The sequence below is a fragment of the Muscardinus avellanarius genome, assembly GCF_963383645.1.
Source record: "Muscardinus avellanarius genome assembly, chromosome: 8".
In the NCBI taxonomy this organism is placed as follows: domain Eukaryota; kingdom Metazoa; phylum Chordata; class Mammalia; order Rodentia; family Gliridae; genus Muscardinus; species Muscardinus avellanarius.
The window spans coordinates 43,616,251-43,636,365 of NC_137794.1; the positions used below are offsets into that span (position 1 = coordinate 43,616,251).

Sequence of the window (20,115 nt, forward strand, 5' to 3'; positions counted from 1 at the left end):
TTTTTTATTTTGAGACAGAGTCTAAGTTACCCAGGCTGGCCTCAAACTTGTGATCCTCCTGCCTCATCCTCCCACGGAGCTGGATTATATGAGTGTGGGTATGTCACCTCATCTGGTATATCTATTCTATAAAAATAAAACATATATGCATATACTGGGGATTGAACCAAAGGGCATTCTACTCCAAGATATATCCCCAGTCCTTTTATTTTGAAACAGGGTCTCCCTAAATTGCTGGACCTGACTTTGAACCTGTAATCCTCCTGGCCTCAGCCTCCCGAGTACTGGGATTACAGGAGTGTACCACCAAACCCAGCTAAAACTTTCTTAGAGCTCAGGAGACAATGTACTTTTTGAATGTTTGATCTGTACATAAATTCTACTTTGGGGAATTTTAGATTGTTTTAATTTGAACTAGTGCCTACCGGGAACTGGCACAAAAGAGATATAGGTATCAAACTGTTTAAGTCTCCCCAATGTGATTACAGAGTCATACTTTATACATAAAAAGTTCTTTAAACTAAAAAAATGCTTTTGTAAAAGGTATTATTAGTGTTACTAATATTTAATATCCAAGTGGGATTTTCTAAATTGGTTTCTAATAGAGTCAGGGATGGTGTACGCTTGTAATCTCAGTACTTGGGAGGCTGAGAAGAGAATCACAGGTTCACAGCAGTTTGAGTTACTTAGTGAGGCCTTCCGCAATTTAGTGAGACCCTGTTTCAAAACAAAGAATAAAAAATAGGGCTGGGGGTTAAACTTGGAGGTAGATTGTAGAATGTCCCTGGTTTCAATCCTCAGTACTGCAAAAAATAAATAAATAAATAAAATAAAATAAAAAATAAATCAGTTCCATTTTGCCCACTTCCTTTGAAAAGTACCCTTCTGCTAGAATGCAAATAAAAAGCAGTCCATAAATGGTGACATCAGATAAGACTCATCATATTTTATGTAGGCTATTATACTGAGACCAAGTCTTTACCAATCCAAAGCTAGAGATTTTATTTCTTCCATATTCCCGGAGTAACTAATATCAAATCACATTTTCTGTAGGACTTAACGAATTTTTATTAACATAATGAGAGCTTTAATAACTTAAAGACTATGTAGTGTTCTTCTGTTGCTGTTCACCAACTGTTTTTATGCCGATAACTCCGAGATCTGGAGTGTGACCGAAAGTGAGAGCGTTTTGCAGCTTGTGCTTTTGCTTCAGAATTGGAGTACCCTTTGGGAGACTGGCAAGGGGATCTCACCATGGAGTGGGAACGTCTTCCCCGGGATCTTGATTTTGTCCCTGAGCTAGTCTGCTTTTGAGGTGAATTTGATTGTGATTTTCCTATCGACTTGGACCTTTTTTGTAAGGACTTGGACCTTGACCGTCCTCTGGACCCAGAATTTCTTCTTGGTGTTCTTGACTGCCTTGCTGAGGTAGACCGCCGTGGTAGTGATTTGGAACGAGATTTAGACTGACTATAAGAAAATCGCCTGTGTCGAGACCTGCAGGCACCCAAAAAATTAGCACATGTGTTTCATAAAAAATGATAGAAACAATATTCTCAAGGACTTAAATGGTTAACATAGTTATGCTTTCACCAGATGAGCTACCAAAAAACAATTATTTATTTATTTATTGGTGGTGCTCAAATTAAACCCAGTTTTATGCTTGCTAGGCAAACACCTTACCTTTTAGCTATGTCCCCAGCACTAATAGAAACAATTTTAATTTTATTATGCATTCTTTTGATTCAAACATAAATAGGGTGTGTGTGTGTGTGTGTGTGTGTGTGTGTGTGTGTGTGTGTGTACGTGTGTTTGAATGCAGGGGCATTCTACCTCCAAGACTCAATCCAGCCCCCTTTAAATTTTTTTTTTTTTTTTTTTTAATTTTAGCTCGGCTTGGTAGCACATGCCTACAATCCCAGTACTTAGAAGGCTGAGACAGGAGGATCACAGGGTCAAGGATGACCTCAAGTCATGAGACTCTCATCAACCTACTGGGACCCTGTTTAAAAAAAAAAGTCTTGGTGTGTAGCCCAGGGTTAGAATGCCCCCTGGGTTCAATCCCCAGTACCAAATAAAACAAAAAAACAAAAATTTTAGTTTTGAGGCAGGTGTGGTGGCTCACACTTGCAATCCCAGGAATTTGGGAGGCTGAGACAGGAGGATCACAGGTTTGTAGCCAGCCTCAGCTACTTAGTGAGGCCCACTGCAACTTAGTGAGACCCTGTTTCAAAATAAAGAATAAAAAATTGTGCTGGGGGTATAGCTTGGAGGTAGAATGTCCCTGGGTTTAATCCACAGTTCTGAAAGAAAAAAAACTTTTTTTAACTTTGAAAAAGGGTCTCCAGAGCCGGGCGTGGTGGCTCACGCTTGTAATCCCAGCATTTGGGAGGTGGAGACAGGAGGATCACAAACCATGAACAGCCTCAGCTACTTAGTGATGCCCTTTCCAGTACCACAAAAAAAAAAAAAAAAGAAAAGAAAAGAAAAGAAAAGAAAGAAAGAAAAAGGATCTTCCAAGCTGGGCATGGTGGTGCACGCTTATAATCCCAGCATTTGGGAGGCTGAGACAGGAGGATCATGCAGGTTTGAAGCCAGCCTTAGCTACTTACTGAGGTCCTTTGCAACTCAGTGAGACCCTGTTTCAAAATAAAGAATAAAAAATAAGGTTGGGATGTAGCTTGGAGGCAGAATGTCCCTGGTTCAGTAATTCCCAGTGCCTAAATAAATAAATAAATAAATAAGTCTCGTTAAGTTATGGAGGGCTTCACTAAAGTGCTGAGGTTGGCCTTGAACCTGTGATCTCCTGCCTAAGCATCCTAAGTACTGGGGTTATAGATGTAAACCCACCACACCTGGCTAATTATTTGTTTGGTTTGAATCTAGAGGCATTCTACAGTGGAGATATACTCCCAGTCCTATTTTCTATTTATTTACTTTCTGTGGTACGGGGACTGAAACCAGGGCAGTTATACTCCCAACCTCATTTTATTTTTTATTTTGAAACAGAGTCTCACTAAGTTGCTGAGAGCCTTACGATGCTGAGGCTGCCGCAAACCTTCCATCTTCCTACCTCAGCCTCCCAAGTACTAGGATTTCAGGTGTGTGCGACAAGATCAGCTCAGCTTAGGTTTGTTATAACAAAATATATGACCAAAAGAGTTTTCACTTGCCAGATATATCTGATGAATACTAAAAAATGTCCTGCATATTTAGTCTGGGTTAAACAACTCTTATAAGAGATACAAAGTCTGAAGGAAAGAAAAAAACATTAAAAAAATAGAGAAAGCTGAGTGTGGTAGTGCAGGTTGATAATCCCAGTACGTGGGAGGCTGAAATAGGAGGATAGCAGGTTCTAGGCTAGCCCTGGTTATTTAGCAAGATCCTGTTTCTTTTCTTTTCTTTCTTTCTTTTTTTTTTTTAATGGAACCTAAGGGTTTTCTACCTCCAGGCCACACTCCCAGAACTATTTTATATTTTTTATTTGTTTGGAAACTGGGTCTCACTAAGTAGCTGAGGGTGGCTTTGAACCTACGTGATCCTCCTTCTTAGCCTCCCAAGTACTGGGATTACAAGCCTGTGCCACTATGCCCAGCTGCAAGATCCTATTAAAAAAAAAAAAAGCTGGTGTGGTGGTAATTCCAGTACTTGGGAAGCTGAGACAAGTTGATCACCAGCCTCAAGTACTTAGTGAGGCCCTCTGCAACTTAGTGAGACCCTGAGTCAAAACAAAGAATAAAAATTGAGCTGGGAGGTGTAGCTCAGGGGTAGAATGCTTAGGGTTCAATACTCAGTTCTGAAAATAAATTTTTTTTTAAATAAAAGGAAGCCAGCAGGGTGATAACACACATGCTTGTAATCCCAGCGTTTGGGAAGCTGAGACAGAAGGATCGCGGTTCGCAGACAGCCTTAGCTACTTAGTGAGGCCCTTTGCAACTCAGTAAAACCCTGTTTCAAAATAAAGAATAAAAACTAGGGCTGGGGGGTATAGCTTGGAGATAGAGTACCCCTGGGCTGCATCCTCAGTACCACACACACACACAAAAAAAAAGGAAGCTGGGCATGCATGGTGGTACATGCTCATAATCCCAGCATTTGGGAGGCTGAGACAGGATGATCGTGGTTCGCGGATAGCCTCAGCTACTTAGTGAGGCCCTCTGCAACTCAGTAAGACCCTGTTTCAAAATAAAGAATAAAAAATAGGATGGAGGGTATAGTTTGGAGGTAGAATGCCTCTGGGTTCCATTCCCAGTATCGCAAAAAATAAAAATAAATAAGTGGGCTGGGGTGCAGCATTCACTCTCCTTTTATCTGGTACTCACTCTTTAAGGCTATCCGACCGCCTCCTGTTTCTGCCCCATGAAGAACTTCTACTTCGAGTTCTCCTTTGGCTGGGACTTCTTGATCTCCTGTGATCACTTGGAGAACAAGGATGACGCTCTTTTGATTTCATCTGACCTGGCGCTAGAAAACAAAGAACAAGGCTTAGAAAATAATTCATTACCAGAAAACCAAGTGATAGTCACTCAACTAGTATCATTTTCTGAAAGAGTTTTAAATGTAAAAGTCCGACATTGCTGAATGTCATTTTGCTGAACAAAGAAGGTCTAATGCTTAGACACACTTACTTTTGCGATCACCTTGTGCAAACTGTATTTCAATTTGACGGCCACATACCCACTTTCTATTGAGGTTATAAAGAGCATCTTCAGCATCTCGAACATCTTCAAATATGACTGGCTGTTAAGGATACTTTGAATATCAGACAGCAAGTAAATTTATTCTAAGGTATTATTTACATGGGAAATGAAATTAATAGGATAAAAGTTCTAGTTACTAAGCTTATATCTCTAACATGAATAATTAGAAAAAACTTTTTAATCATGAAACAGATGCCCTCTTATGATTTAAAAGAGTGAATCTAAATATGAAAAACAAAAATGAACATACAATTGTACTTTCAATGTAGACATTAATATAGCTACAATAAGCATGTATAATTTGAAATATTATAAGAAAAAATTAGTCCAAAATTGGCTAGCATTATAAAACCAAATGTTTAGGACTTATTCCCTTCTTTCAGATAAAGGATCCATCAGGGTTTTCACTGAAAATATCAGCATGAGAAGTCTTTATTCTGAAATTAAAATTACTCTTTTATTAAAAGGCTTTCTAATGATGACATTTAGGAGAAATTACTTACAAGCAAAACAGTACCCATACAAATGAGCCAAGACAAGAACTAAAATGATGGCTGCCTTTGAACTTACAACTTTAAAGAATCTCTTATGTCAGTAATTGGAATATAACTATAAAGGCAATATAAAAGCAATCTGTAAACATCTGGAGTTATACACATTGGTTTGAAATACTCCACTAAACTCCCTTATCTAAATAAATTATATAAGAGTAAATCTAACTATAGTGGATATTAGGTATATAAAATAATTAAATAGCTATAGTTTAGGAGGTTGTTGACTAGATTTTCTAAATGCAACAACAAAAAAAAGCTCAAGAAACGTAATATGAGATGAGACTGGCCATTACCTCAGTGTCACTTGGTCTTGAACCTTGACCTTTACTCTTTAAGACTTGCAAGATGGACTTTATAAGAGATGCAGAACCAACAGAATCAGACTTGGCTTTGGCTCTGGAACTGAGTAAAGGTAGGGAAGCCCAAGTCTCAGTCGGCTTTGTCTTTTGCTTGATAAAGACTTGCCCTCTTCCAGGTCTTTATATCTGTGTCCACCCTCCCTCTTTACTCCTGGACGCTTGAACTTTAGGAGCCTTTGTCTCGCCTGCTTGGCTTACGCTTGGATCCTAGCTAATAGCTTGGTTCAAACTGGGGGGTGCTTGCCAGCTACTGTGGACTGCTTTAGATTTTCTGAGATAAAGAAATAAACACATTAAATTAGGCAATGTCGATTTCATAACACGTTCCTGAATACATAGCTGTATAAGTACATGTATGCGGTATACTCACATGCACACTATTAAATAAAGGATATTGGACATAAGCAAACCCTCTCGGGCGGCGGGTGTAGAAGTCAAGTGGGATGTACACGTCTACTATAGGGCCACAGCGACCAAACTCACGGCGCAAGTCCTCGGGCCTGAAGTGCGTTAGAAATAAGGCAAAGAAATAGGAATGGCTGGATTAAAATATTTTGCCCACAGAAATCCAGTTGAAACCTTCAAAAAAAATTGCATCATCTAGACCAGCATTATCTAATACTTGTCTCTTGAAAAAATCACCTACGGTTTTGAAAGGAAGAAAGAATGGAAAGAAAAACAAAAAAATCAGACTCCCAATCTTCTTAGAGGCTCTGATTCAGGAAGTATGTTTCAGGGTCTGGGAACCTCCATTTTTACAAGAACTCCAAGTGGTTGCTATACTTAGTTTTAAGAAGCACTGACCCAGCTTATCCACCTTTGAATGCTGTTCACATTACATGACTTAGAGTTTTACTAAGAACACATTTATACTGGACATGTAATTCCAGTACTTGGAAGGCTGAGACTAAAGGATCGCAGATTCGAAGGCAGCCTCGTCAATGTAGGGCGACTGAGCAAACTAGTGAGACCCTGTTACAAAACAAGAAAATAAAAAAGAGATGGGGTGTAGCTCAGAGGTAGAATGCTCCTAGGTTCATTCTCCAGTACAAAAATAAAATAAAAGAGAAGTCCTAACATTATTTTTCAGGCCTGAAGAAAAAAATGGATATTTTACTATTAAACACAGAGCAAAATAATTATTGTATTCTCAAATTTGACATGTATTTGGTGCCTCCTTATATGCCTTCTACTATGATAGATACTGAATAGGGTATGAAGAAATTCATAGCATATTTGTCTTCATGGACTACAATTTAGCCAAAGAGACAAAATACTTAGCAATAATAAGCTGACAGCTACAGCACATTTATATACTAGCCACTTTCCATCTAAAGGCCACTTAATTTTCACAACTCCTTACAGCTGCTTACAGATGAGGACACAGATGAGTGTCCTGATGTTACTCAGCCAGCCTGTGAGAAGCTCAATCAAACGCCCACAGTCTGGTACTAGTCTGTGTACTTAACCACATCATGTTACCTCATGGAGAGGACAGAGAATCAACATCAGCTTTCAGCACAAAACCAAGCTCAGAAAAAACAAAGTGCTTCAGAACATATACAAGGAAGAGACTCAGAAACGATCACAAAGCTCCAAGCTTGGGCAAATAAAGAAAGACATCAGAGACAAAAGTCAGATGGCTGGAAAGAGAGCCAGAACAGAGAGGGAGGAGAGGTGGACGCAGGAGCTTTCAAGGTTAGAAATGCAGGATTGGGGTGATAGTGGGATATTCATCAGTGTTCTGTAGCAACTAAAAACTGTGATTATACAAATTATGTTCATTTTAATTCTCTCTCAAGACTAGAATACAAGCCAGTGATGGAGCCAGGCATGTTGGTGCACATCTATAAAGCCAGATATCTGGGAGGTTGAGATAGGAGGATCACAAGTTTGAGGCTGGCCTCAGCAACTCAGGGAGACCTTGTCTCAAAATAAAAACATAAAAAAGGGCTAGGGATGTAGCTCAGTAGTAAAACACTCTTGAATTCAATCCCTAGTACTGCAAAATAAGTAAGTAAAGGTTAGAGATCAGGATTTACATGTTATAAAAATTATTAAATGAAGATCCAAACATTGACTTAGTACTGCTATATGGTAGGCAGCTGATATTATGATATATTTTAAGATTCACAGCAACATGTTTATCTGCCTTCCCTGGCAGAGTCTTAGCTTTAGGGTGGCAACAACGTCATTTTTCTTTAACTTATTCATTCAACAAGTACTTACTGAGCACCTACTATGTGCCAGGAATATATGGTGGGGAACCAGAAAAACTCAACCCTCTTTTTTTTTTTTTTTTGGGTGGTACTGGGGGTGGAACCCAGAGGCTTTCTACCTCCAGGCTACACTCCCAGACCTATTTTCTATTTTATTTGGAAACAGGGTCTCACTAAGTTGCCGAGAGCCTCACCAAGTAGCTGAGGCTGGCTTCGAACCCGCGCGATCCTCCTGTCTCCGCCTCCCAAGCGCGGGGATTACAAGCGTGCGCCACCACGCCTGGCTAAACGAAAAACTCAACTCTTGCTCCCATAGAATAGACTATGGAATAAAGATTCCCACCCATTTCTGGATATTGAAATCATTTGTGAAAGGGATTACAGAAACAGGCATCCCAGTCCTTGAACTACAACCCAGGGTCTTCTGAATGCTTGTCAAGTGCTCTACCAACCAATGTACTACATCCCAACCCGATGCGTTAACTCTGGACCTAGTTTGTATTTCACAAAGTGAGGCACAGCTATTTTTAATTTTTAGACTTCCAGAGACAATTCTGAGACTGAAGGTTGAAAACCACTGCTAAAAGCAGATGTCTTACCAGCATGTATCTGTACCTAGCATAGCTACTATAAACAGAGTAAAACACTCAATATATCTACTTGCCTATTAATGAGTGAAGAACACATTACTATTGCCATTTAAGATTCAGAAGACTTAGGGTGAGAAAAGTGACTTTACCCAGAGCAACACAATCGGGAGCAAAGCCAAGTGCAAACCTAGGATTTAAAGGAAGGGAACGAGCAAATGTGGGCGGGTAATAGGAAAGGAGTGTTAGGTAATAAAAGAAAAAGGGTGGCCAAGATGTGGCAGCACATGCCTGTAATCCCAGTACCTGAGAGGCGGAGGCAGGAGGATCAAAGGTTTGAGACCAGCCTCAGCAACTTAGCGAGGCTCTCAGCCATCTAGAAACACCTTGTTGCAAGAAATAAAAAGGGCTGGGGGTAGAATGCCACGGGGTTCACTCCCCAGTACCCCCCACACACACACAAGAAAGGAGAGGAAGGGGGAGGGAGAAAAGGAGGGAGGGGGAGGGAAGAGACAGACAGACAGACAGACAGGCAGACGGTGGCGTGATATGTGCCACAGAGGCTTGAATCTAGATGCCAAAGGGGATAGTCTGAAGCAGATCAAAAAAGCTGGCTCCCACTCATTATCTCCATTCCCGGTTTTTTTGTTTGTTTGTTCGTTTACATTTATTTTGGATTTTTGGTGTGATCTACTTCAACATTCAGAATTACATTTAGAATTATGTATCTACTAATAACATTTATTTTATCTCAATACTTGCCACACTTGCCATCATTTTCAGTTCTGTATTTATTTGCTTACTTTGCAGTGCCAGGGACTGAACCCAGGGCCTTCTGAATGCATGGCAAGAACTCTACCAATGAACTACATCTGTTTTTTTTTTTGTTATTGTTGTTGTTGTTTTAGAAATCAAACATTACATTGGCTGGGAGCCGGGCGTGGTGCCGCACGCTTGTAATCCCTGCGCTTGGGAGGCTGAGACAGGAGGATCGCATGGGTTCGAAGCCAGCCTCGGCTACTTAGTGAGGCTTTTGGCAACTTAGCGAGACCCTGTTTCCAAATAAAATAAAAAATAAAAAAAAGGTCTGGGAGTATAGCCTGGAGGTAGAAAGCCTCTGGGTTCCACCCCCAGTACCACCAAACATTACACTGGCTGGGCAGGGTGGTGCATGCTTGTAATCCCAGTACTTGGGAAGCTAAAAGAGAAGGATCAAAGATTTGTGGCCAGCCTCAGCTACTTTGGCCCTCCGCAACTTAGTGAGACCCTGTTTTAAAATAAAGAATAAAAAATAGGGCTGGCGGTCACCAGTATGGCAAAATAAAGAAATCAAACATTATAGCAAGTAGTGAGACTCATCAACCTAGCAAGACCCCGTTTCCAAATAAGAAATAAAATCAGAACTGGGTGTAGTGGTCCACACTTGTGATTCCAGTACTTGGGGAGGTTGAGACAGTAGAATCGCAGGTTTGAGGAGCCTTAGCAAGTAGTAAGACTCTCAGTAATCTACTGAGACCCTGTTTCAAAATAAAATAGGACTGAGGGTATATCTCAGAGGTAGAATGCCCCTAGTTTCAATCCACAGCATGAAAAAAAAAAAAAAAAACAAATAAAATTGGTCTGGGGTTATAGGTCAAAGGTAGAATACTCTGAACACACACACACACACACACACACACACACACACACACAAAATCAAACATTATACTTTTTTTTTTTTTGAGTACTGGAGATTGAATCCAGGGGCATTCTACCTCTAAGCTACATCCCCAACTCTGATTTTTGTTTTTATAATTTTTTTTTTTTTTTTTTTTTTTTTTTGGTGGTACTGGGGTTCCTAGAAGCCCTTCTCTGGGCTATACTCCCAGACCTATTTTCTTTTTATTTTTGGAAACAGGGTCTCTTAAGCCAGCATAGCTGGCTTATCAAACCAGCACGATCCTCCTGTCTCTGCCTCCCAAGTGTGGGGATTACAAGCATGCGCCACCACGCCTGGCTGTTTTTATAATTTTTAAAATGGGTCTTGTCCAGCAAAGTGACACACATGCTTGTAATCCCAATACTTGGGAAGCTGAGACAGGAGGATCGCGCAGGTACGAAGCCAGCCTCAGCTACTTAGTGAGGCTCTCAGTAACTTAGTGAGACCCTGTTTCCAAATAAAATATAAAATAGGTCTGGGAATATATCCCAGAGGTAGAAGGCCCCTGGGTTCCATACTCAACACCACAAAAATAAATAAATACAATACAATAAAAACGAGATCTTGCTAAATTGATTCATGGCCAGCCTTAATAACTTAGTGAGGCCTTTTGCAACTCAGTGAAATGCCCTATTTCAAAATAAGAAAATAGGGCCGGGGTATAGCTCAGAGGTAAAATGCCTCTGGGTTCAATCCCAGCAATAAATATATATATATATATATATATATATATTCAAGTGATCTAGCATATGCAAAATATTTAAAAAGAGCACAAAAACAAAAAAAGCCGGGCGTGGTGGCGCACGCTTGTAATCCCAGCATTTGGGAGGCTGAGACCTGGAGGATCACGGTTCGCGACAGCCTCAGCTACTTAGTGAGGCCTTCTGCAACTCAGTGAGTCCCGGTTTCAAAATAAAGCAGGAGATGTAGCTCAGAGGTCAAATGACCCTGGGTTCCATCCCCAGATCTGGAAAAAAAAAAAAAAAGAACACAAAAGCTGAAGGACATAAACTACTTGATCTTTAAGACTTAACTAAAAAAGATATAGTAATCAGCCGGGCAAGGTGGCACATGCTTGTAATCCTAGCATTTGGGAGGCTGAAACAGAAGGATCATGGTTCACAGCCAGCCTCGGCTACTTAGTGAGGCCCTTTGCAACTCTGTAAGACCCTATTTCAAAATAAAGAATAAATTGGGCGTGGTGGCACACACTTGTAATCCCCGCGCTTGGGAGACAGAGACAGGAGGATCGCGCAGGTTTGAAGCCAGCCATGCTGGCTTAAGAGACCCTGTTTCCAAATAAAAAAGTATAAAATAGGTCTGGGTATGTAGCCCGGAGGCAGAGGGGTATCAAGGAACCCCAGTACCACAAAAAATAATAAATAAAGAATAATAAAAAATAGCAGCGGGGTGTAGCTCAAAGGTAAATGCCCCTCAAGTTCATCCCCAATACCTCAGGAAAAAAAAAAACAGTAGTCATAACAATGTGATATTGGTCTAAGGGTAGACAAACAGTCAGTAGAGCAGAATAATCTATAAATTACCCACACTTTAGAGTTAATAATTGATTTTTTTTCATTACTGTGGATTGAACCCAGGGGCTTTCTGCCTCCAACCTACACCCCCAACCCTATTTTTTATTCTTTATTTTGAAACAGGGTCTCACTATATTGCAGACGGCCTCAGTAAGTAGCTGAGGCTAGGTATGAAACTGTGATCCTCCTGTCTCAGTACTGGGATTACAAGTATGCACTACCACGCTTAGCTGAGTGTGTGTGTGTGTGTGTGTGTGTGTGTGTGTGTGTGCGCGCGCGCGCTACTGGAGATTGAACCCAGAGGCATTCTACCCCCAAGCTATAATCCCCAGCCCTGTTTTATTCTTTTTTTTTTTTTTTTTTTTTTTTTTTTTTTTCTTTTTTTTTTTTTTAATTTTATTTTATTGGTGCACTGTATTCATATATCATAGTGGGATACATACTTTTGTAGACATACATGCACACATCGCCCAGTCAGCCCCCACCCGATCCCCACCCCATTCTCTCCCCATCCCTCCTTCCCATGCTTGGCTTAGTGGTTGACATCTAGTATTATAGCAATTTATCCAAAATTAAAAATGATAATCTCACATAACAGTTTCATTTGTCTGATACCAAGCGTTTGATGATTTAAAGATAGCATTTCAATATTTCTTTTTGCTTTCTTTCTTACTAGAGCATATTTTTTTCTGTTTTTTTAGGTGAAACTATCATATATTTATATATTTATTTTTCAGAAAAAAATCTTTCCTAATATGGAATATGAATTCTAGATACCCAAAACGATCTTGAAAAAGAACAAAGCTAGCAGATATATATTTTCTGATTTCAAACCATATAAAGCTACAATAATTGAAACAGTGTAGTACTGTTCTAAAGGCAGATATATAGACCATTGGAGTTAAATACAAGCCTAGAGCTAAATTCTTCCCTATATTGTCAAGTTATTTTTGACAAGGTTTCCACGAATATTTGGTGGTGGAAATAATAATCTTTTAACTAAATATTGTTGAAAAATAATAATTACATGGAAAAGAATAAAATTGGACCTTTACCTAATCCCATATACAAGTATTAACTCAAAATAGATAAAAGACCTAAATATAAATCTTAAGACTATAAACTTTTAGGAGAAAATCTGGGTCATAAAACCTCACAACATTGAAATTGGCAGTGATTTCTTGGATATGATTTCAATGGCACAGGCAACAGAAGAATATACAAACTCCCTAAAAAATAAAAGAAAATATTGTATATCCAAAGACAATGTAAACAGAGTTAAAAGTTACTAATAGAATTGGATAAAATATTTCCAAATGCTATATCTGAAGGTATATTAATATTCCAACTAGAAATCCTAAAAATTAACAACAATAAAGGCAAACAATACAACTTAGAGATAGGTAAAAGACTAACATAAATAATGAATCTCCACAGATAACCAATCTTAGTTGTCTGTTAGATGGAAACTCTTGTTTCTCTGGTTCTGGTGAGTGTTACCTATTTCTTCTTTGTAGTTAATCTCTTTGAGTATTTTCTCTAGCGCTGGTTTTGAAGACATAAATTCCTTCAGTTTCTGTTTGTCATGGAAGCTTCTTATTTCTCCATCTAATTTGATAGAAAGTTTTGCTGGATAGGAAATTTTTGGCTGAAAGTTGTTTTCTTTCAGAGTTTGGAATATGTTACTCCAAGCCCTTCTGGCTCTCATGACTTGGTTTGGGAAGTCTGGAGTGATTCTAATTGGTTTGCCTCTGAATGTCACTTGGCCCTTTGTTTTTGTTGCCTTTAAGATTCTCTGCTTGGCTTCCACATTGGTCATTTTGACAATTATATGGCGTGGGGATCCTCTTCTCGGATCCTGTCTAAAGGGAGTTCTATAAGTTTCCTGGATCTGTGTATCAACCTCTTGCTCTATATTTGGAAAATTTTCTGCTATTACTTCCTTGAAGAGATTGTTGATCCCTTTGGTATCACTTTCTTTTCCCTCCTCTATTCCAATTATTCTTAGGTTAGCTCTCTTAAGATGGGCCCATATTTCTTCAATGTCAGATTCCTGCTGTTGGATATTTTTTTCTAGATTAGAAACTATGCATTCATTTTTGGATTGCTCATCTTCTAAGAGCGAGATTCTGTTCCCCATGTGGTCTAATCGGTTGTTTGTGCTTTGAATTGAGGCCTTTACTTCATTAATTGCATCCTTTATCTCTTTTTGGCTCTCTCTGAGTTCTTTTCGAAGCACCTCTATTATTTCTACAGTTATTTTCCTGATTTGATCTTCTAGAAATCTCTGATTTTCTGTTTTATCAGGTTCTGATGTTGTGGGGTTGTGCACATTCATTACTCCAGTGTTATTCCTCTTTCCCATGATTTCGGAGGTTTGTGCCTTCTCTGGGTTCTTCCCTTGGGTCACTATGGCTTCACTTAAGGTGCTCTGGATCTCGAGTCTGTATTATCTCAGACCTCACTACTCCTTTACTGGGTTGTATCACAGAGTCTCCGACCCAGGGAGTCGATAGAGGCTGCTTTAAACTATGGGGGGTGCCAGGTTGCACGTTCTCCTATGGTGTGATATCTCTGCCACCACCACTCCCTCACTGGGTCAAGTCCCAGGAGGCCCAATACTGCGATTTCTCCTCTGTGGCCCGCAATTTGACTCACTGTTCTTGAGTACGCAGATGTAGCTGTACTGGACTCGGTGAATTCACTCCTGCTGCCGCCGCCGGTGGCAATATGGCGCCTCTGCCACGCCCTCAGCCATGAGGCTGGCGTATTTTTTCTTCTCTGGTTTTGATTTCCACTCTGAATCCCTGCAGCGTGTGCTGAGCTCAGCCACTGGGAGCTTTAAATGCTGTCTGCGCCGAAAGATCCCGCCTGGCTGTTCCGCAGCGGCTCACCTGGCTTGCTGTAGCCGTCCGTTGAGTTCGCCGCTGCCGCCGGCAGTATGGCGCTGCTGCCGCGTCCTCGGGCGCGTGTGTCTCCTCTGTGGCCCTGAGCTCTGTTCTCAGTCCGCTTTCTCTCTGGAGCCTGGTGGTTTTTTTTTGTTTTTCTGGTGATGGTGCTTTCTGGCTATGAAAGGCGCTCTTTTTGTGGTAATGGATATTGGTTGTTAGCGGGACTCTTAAGCCCCGCTTTTCTCGGTCGCCATCTTCTGGAAAACCTGTTTTATTCTTAATTATGAAACAAAGTCTCATTAAGTTGCGGAGGCTGGTCTCAAACCTGCAATCCTCTTGTCTCAGCGTTCCAGGCGTGCACCATCACGCCCAGCTATCCAAATTAGAATTTTTTTGTGTGTGGTACTGGAGATAGAACCCTTCTCCGGGCTATACTCCCAGACCTATTATATATATACATACACACACACACACACACACACACACACAATATTATTATATAACAATATTATATATAATATATATAATCATATGTATATATATATAATTTTTTTTTTTTTGGAAACAGGGTCTCTTAAGCCAGCGAGGCTGTGTGATCCTCCTGTCTCTGCCTCCCAAGCATGGGGATTACAAGCGTGTGCCACCACGCCCAGCCAAATTAGAATTTTAAATCACAGTCAAAGAAAATATTCTCAAAACACACCTCACAAGAATATACATGTATTTTTTCTAGAAAATAGGAACTTTAAAAACTCAATAAAAAGACAAATATCCCATGTACAACTTAGTAAGCCCTGTTTCCAAATAAAAAATATAATCTGTAGCAACTTAGGCCCCCCACAATTTAATAAGGCCCTGTTTCCAAATAAAAATAAAAATCTGTCTAAGGATGTTGCTCAGAGGTAGAATGCTTCTGAGTTTAATCCCTGCTACCACTAAATAAATAGGACTGTACATGTAGCTCTGTAGCTTAGGTTCTGGGTTCATTCTCCAGTACTACCAGTGCTATCTTTTATTATTCTTTATTTTGAAACAGGGTCTTACTGAGTTGCAAAGGGCCTAAGTAGCTGAGGCTGGCTGTGAACCATGATCCTCCTGTCTCAGCTTCCCAAATGCTGGGATTACAAGCATATGCCACCATGTCTGGCTGATTACTGTATCTTTTTTAGTTAAGTTTATGTCCTTCAGCTTTTGTGTTCTTTTTAAATATTATTTTGCATATGCTAGGTCACTTGCATATCTATCTATCTATCTATCTATCTATAGTTTTTTGTTTTTTTTTTTTAGTGCTGGGGTTGAACCCAGAGGCATTTTACCTCTGAGCTACACCCCAGCCCCTTTTTTTTTTTCTGGGTGGTACTGGGAATGGAACCCTTCTACCTCTGGGCTACACTCCCAGACCTATTTTTTTATTTTCTTTGGAAACGGTCTCTCAAGCCAGTGCAGCTGGCTTTGAACCTGGGCGATCGTCCTGTCTTTGCCTCCCAAGCGCAGGGATTACAAGTGTGCACCACCAGGGGATTACAAGTGTGCACTACCACACCCGGCTATTTTCTTATTTTGAAACAAGGTATCTCATTAAGTTGCAGAAGGCCTCACTAAATTGCTGAGGCTGGCCATGAATCTGTGATATCCCTGTCTCAGTCTCCCAAGAACAAGCATGAACCACCATGCTTAGCTTATCAATATGTATTTAAAATTAGTTTGTTAGTTTCTTTTTGTATGTGTGTGTTGGAGAAAGTAACAGGGGTTTGAACTCAGGAGTATTCTACCACTGAGCTATCCTCCTCATTCATTTTATTTTGAAACAGAGTTTTGCTGAGTTTCCAAAGCTGGCCTCAAACCTGTGATCCCAATTTGAGCCTCCCAAATACTGGGACTGCAGTTTCTGTTTTGTTTAGGTGTGGTTTTTGTTTTGTATTGTTTTAAAGTCTGTGATGAGGGTTGTCTTGACCCTATGGATCAACTGAAGAGATCTGGTAATTATTGTCTAATCCATGAACATGGTATATCTGCCAATTTATTGAAGGCTTTTAAATTTTCTCTTGGCAATATATCATAGTTTTCAGTGCAAAGGATTTTATGTTTTTGTTAAATTTATTCCTAAGTATATATATTTTGGATGGAGTCTTGCTATGTTGCCCAGGTTGAACTGGAAATTGAGAACCTCCCACCACAACCTCCCAAGATTATAGATATGTAACACCATGACTGTCTCCTAAGTGTATTTTGTGATGCTAGAGTAACAGAAATTGGTTTTAATTTTTATTATTTTCAATTGTTTACTGTTAATAAGGGAAAACTAAAGTTTTTGTAAGTTTACTTTGCATCCTGGTAACTTAACACATTAATAGTAGTTTTAATAGTGATTTTGCTATTGTTGATTCTATGGTGTTTCTATGAAGAAGAAAAAGAAAAACATGTCACCAAAGAATGAGAACTGGTTTTACTTTTTTGTGTGTGGGTGTGTGTAGTACCGGGAATAACCCAGGGGCATTCTACGTCTGAGCTATACCCCAGCCCTATTTTTAAAATTTTTAGTTTGAAATAGGGTCTCACTAGGTTGAAGAGAGTCTCACTACTTGTTAAGGTTGCCCTCAAACCTGCAATTCTCATGTCTCAGCCTTCCAAGTACTGGGATTACAAGGCTCGGTTTGAGAACTAGTTTTACTTCTATCTTTCCTATTCTCATGTCTTCTTTTCTTGCAGTATGTACTGATTAAGATCTGCAATAAAATGTTGAATGGAGGTTGTGAGAGTGGGAAACCTGCCTTATTCCTGACATTAGGTGGAAAGCATTCATTCATTCTTCCACCACTAAGAGGTTACCTACAGGCTTTTCATAGCTGCCCTGTATTAGGTTAAATAGGTTCTCTTCTATTCCAGCTTGCTAGGACTTTTCTTTGGGGAGGGGATGTTGGGGATTGAACTCAGAATATTTTATCTCTGAGCAAAACCTGCAGTCCATTTTATTTTATTTTATTTTATTTGTGGTGCTGGGGATGGAACCCAGGAGGATTCTACCTCCAAGCTACACTACCAGCCCTATTTTTTATTCTTTATTTTGAAAAAGGGTCTCACTGAATTGCCAAAGGACCTCACTAAGTAGCTGAGGCTGTCCTCAAACCACGATCCTCCTGTCTCAGCCTCCCAAATGCTGGGATTACAAGTGTGTGCCACCATGCCCCGCCTTTATTTTTTATTATGATCCAGGATCTGGCTAAGTTGCTAAGGCTGACTTTAAACCTGTGATTCTCCTGTCTCAGCCTTCCAAGTACTGGGCATACAGGTGTGTGCCACCAAGCCCAGCTTACTAAAACTTTCATCATAAATGATGCTAATTTTTGTCTAATGCTTTTTCTACATCAGTATCAAAACATACAGTCTCATAGCCACTTCATGGTAGTGCATGCCTATAATCCTTGGCATGATTATACTTGGGTGACTGAGACAGGAGAATTGCAGGTTTGAGGCCAGTCTCAGCAACTTAGTGAGACTGTTTCAAAATTTGAAAAATAAAAAATAAAGGTTAATGGTGTAGGTCAGAGGTAGAATGTCCCTGAGTTCAATTCCCAGTTTAAAAAAAAAAAAAAAATTCTAGCCGGGCGTGGTGGCACACACTTGTAATCCCCGCGCTTGGGAAGCTGCTACAGGAGGATCGCACAGGTTCAAAGCCAGCCTCAGCTACTTAGTGAGGCTCTCGACAACTTAGTGAGACCCTGTTTCCAAATAAAATAGAAAAAGTCTGGGAGTATAGTCCGGAGGTAGAAAGCCTCTGGGTTCCACCCCCAGTACCACCAAAAAAAAAAAAAAAAAAAAAAAAAAAAAAAAAAATTTCCCCTACAGCTGAATGCTGTACAAGAAAGAATGCCGAATTGTTCGAGAGGTACTTAACTGCTGTCCCCAACTTACCATGATGTAATGCATCAAAATGGGAATTCTACACCTGAGATTTGGATATTATTACTTTGCTCAATTAATTAGTATATTATATTGACATTCTAAAAATGATTCCCCTTTGCACAGCAAAAAGCAAAGATATTTAAGTTATTTTTCCCAATCCACTTTTTGTTTTTACCAGTGAAAAGACTGTTTCAAAACAAAAAAATAACAAGGGCTGGGGGTGTAACTGGGAGAAAGGACACCCGTGGGTTCAATCCCCAGTACCCCCCTCCAAACACACACCCAAGTGTTCATGTCGGCTCCCTTCCTCTGCCCCAATTCCCTCCGGCTCCTATTAGAGGAAAAAATAATTCCTTAAGATCTGTATTTAGTTACTATGTGGACGGAATTCTCAAAAGAGATGGAGGGAACAGGGAGGGAGGACAGATCAGAATTAGCCATCGAAGTCCATTCAAACCCTTAGTAAAGGATGTTAGTACTGTACCCAGAACTTGGAAGAAAATAAATCTCATTCGCTGCAGTTATCTTTGTAGACAGTATCAAATCGTGTACATAATGTACCCGTGAGCACTACAAGTAGACCAGGACTGGGGAACAGAAAACTGTAAGGCCCAAGGTGCGCATCGCCCCACCATGCGCTCTCCGCACCCGCTCCCTCTGGCTCCCTCTGGCTGGGCGCGCTGGTCCCCGGGCAGGGCGGCCAGGGGCTGAACCGCGGCGAGGGCCGGGGCGGGCGCCGCGGAGGGATGGACGGACGGATGGACAGAGGGATGGAGGGATGGCGGGATGGAGGGACGGAGGGATGGAGGGACGAAGGGACGGAGGGACAGAAGGATGAATGGACAGAGGGATGGAGGGACGGAAGGACGGAGGGACAGAAGGATGGAGGGATGGATGGACGGAGGGACTGAGGGATGGAGGGACGGATGGACGGAGGGATGGAGGGACGGACGGCGCCCCGCCCGCCCGCCCGCCCCCGCCCACCTGGCCACCGCGCTCACCTGGTGGCGTCCGCGACGTTCCGGACGAACAAGGAGGTGTTGGGGGGCCGCGTGTAGCGAGACATGGCCGCCCCGAGGCTCCCTCGGCCCGCCCTCGGCCGCCCGCTCCCAGGTCCCCCCGGCCGCCGCCGCAGCTCCCACGGCCCCCGGCGCGACCCCTCCCCGCGCCCGGCCGCCGGCGCAGTGCGCAGCCGCAGAGCGGCGCGGGGCGGGGGAGGGGCGGGGGCGGGGCGCCGCGGGCGGGCCGAGGAGGGGCGGGGCCGGCGCCGGGAGGGTGTGCAGGTGGACCTCCCCCTTCTCCCAGACCCCGGCCCTAGCGATGTTAGGCCTCTTCTGTAGTCCTGGGCTTGAGGGAGGGGGATGAGGATTGGACCCAAGGTCAGGGTACCTCAAAGCTACACCCATCTTTTTTTGTATTTTATTTTGAAACAGGGTCTCGCTAGGTTGTTGGGCGTTGCTACATTGCGAGGGTGGCCTTGAACCTGCGATCCTTCTATCTCGGCCTCTATGTCTAGCTAGCATAGTCTTGGGTTTAAAAGGGGGAGAGAAGGAGCCTGCTGGTGTCTTTCTCTCCCCGTCTTTCCCTCTCCCTCCCTCTTTCCTTTCTTAATATTCTGTCTTAGCATTTTGATTCTTTCTCCGTCATTCGCTTAGAGTATAATATGCA

The 20,115-nt window shown here is 41.4% G+C and overlaps 1 protein-coding gene across 3 annotated transcripts; it reads right to left on the bottom strand.

Annotated features, from left to right (window-relative positions):
* Positions 1-1,127: 1,127 nt before the first annotated feature.
* SRSF12 (serine and arginine rich splicing factor 12) lies at positions 1,128-19,513 on the bottom strand (the record flags this gene model as incomplete). Of its 3 annotated transcripts, none has more annotated exons than XM_080700727.1 (5): positions 1,128-1,470; positions 4,323-4,464; positions 4,629-4,737; positions 6,014-6,113; positions 19,449-19,513. In XM_080700727.1, 5 exons carry the CDS (start codon positions 19,511-19,513, stop codon positions 1,128-1,130), a joined length of 759 nt encoding a protein of 252 aa, XP_080556853.1. The 3 variants fall into 3 exon arrangements, with proteins under 3 accessions (XP_080556853.1, XP_080556852.1, XP_080556854.1); XM_080700726.1 differs by having other exon boundaries at positions 1,128-1,497; XM_080700728.1 differs by lacking the exons at positions 4,629-4,737; positions 6,014-6,113 and having other exon boundaries at positions 1,128-1,497; positions 19,449-19,506.
* Positions 19,514-20,115: the final 602 nt, after the last annotated feature.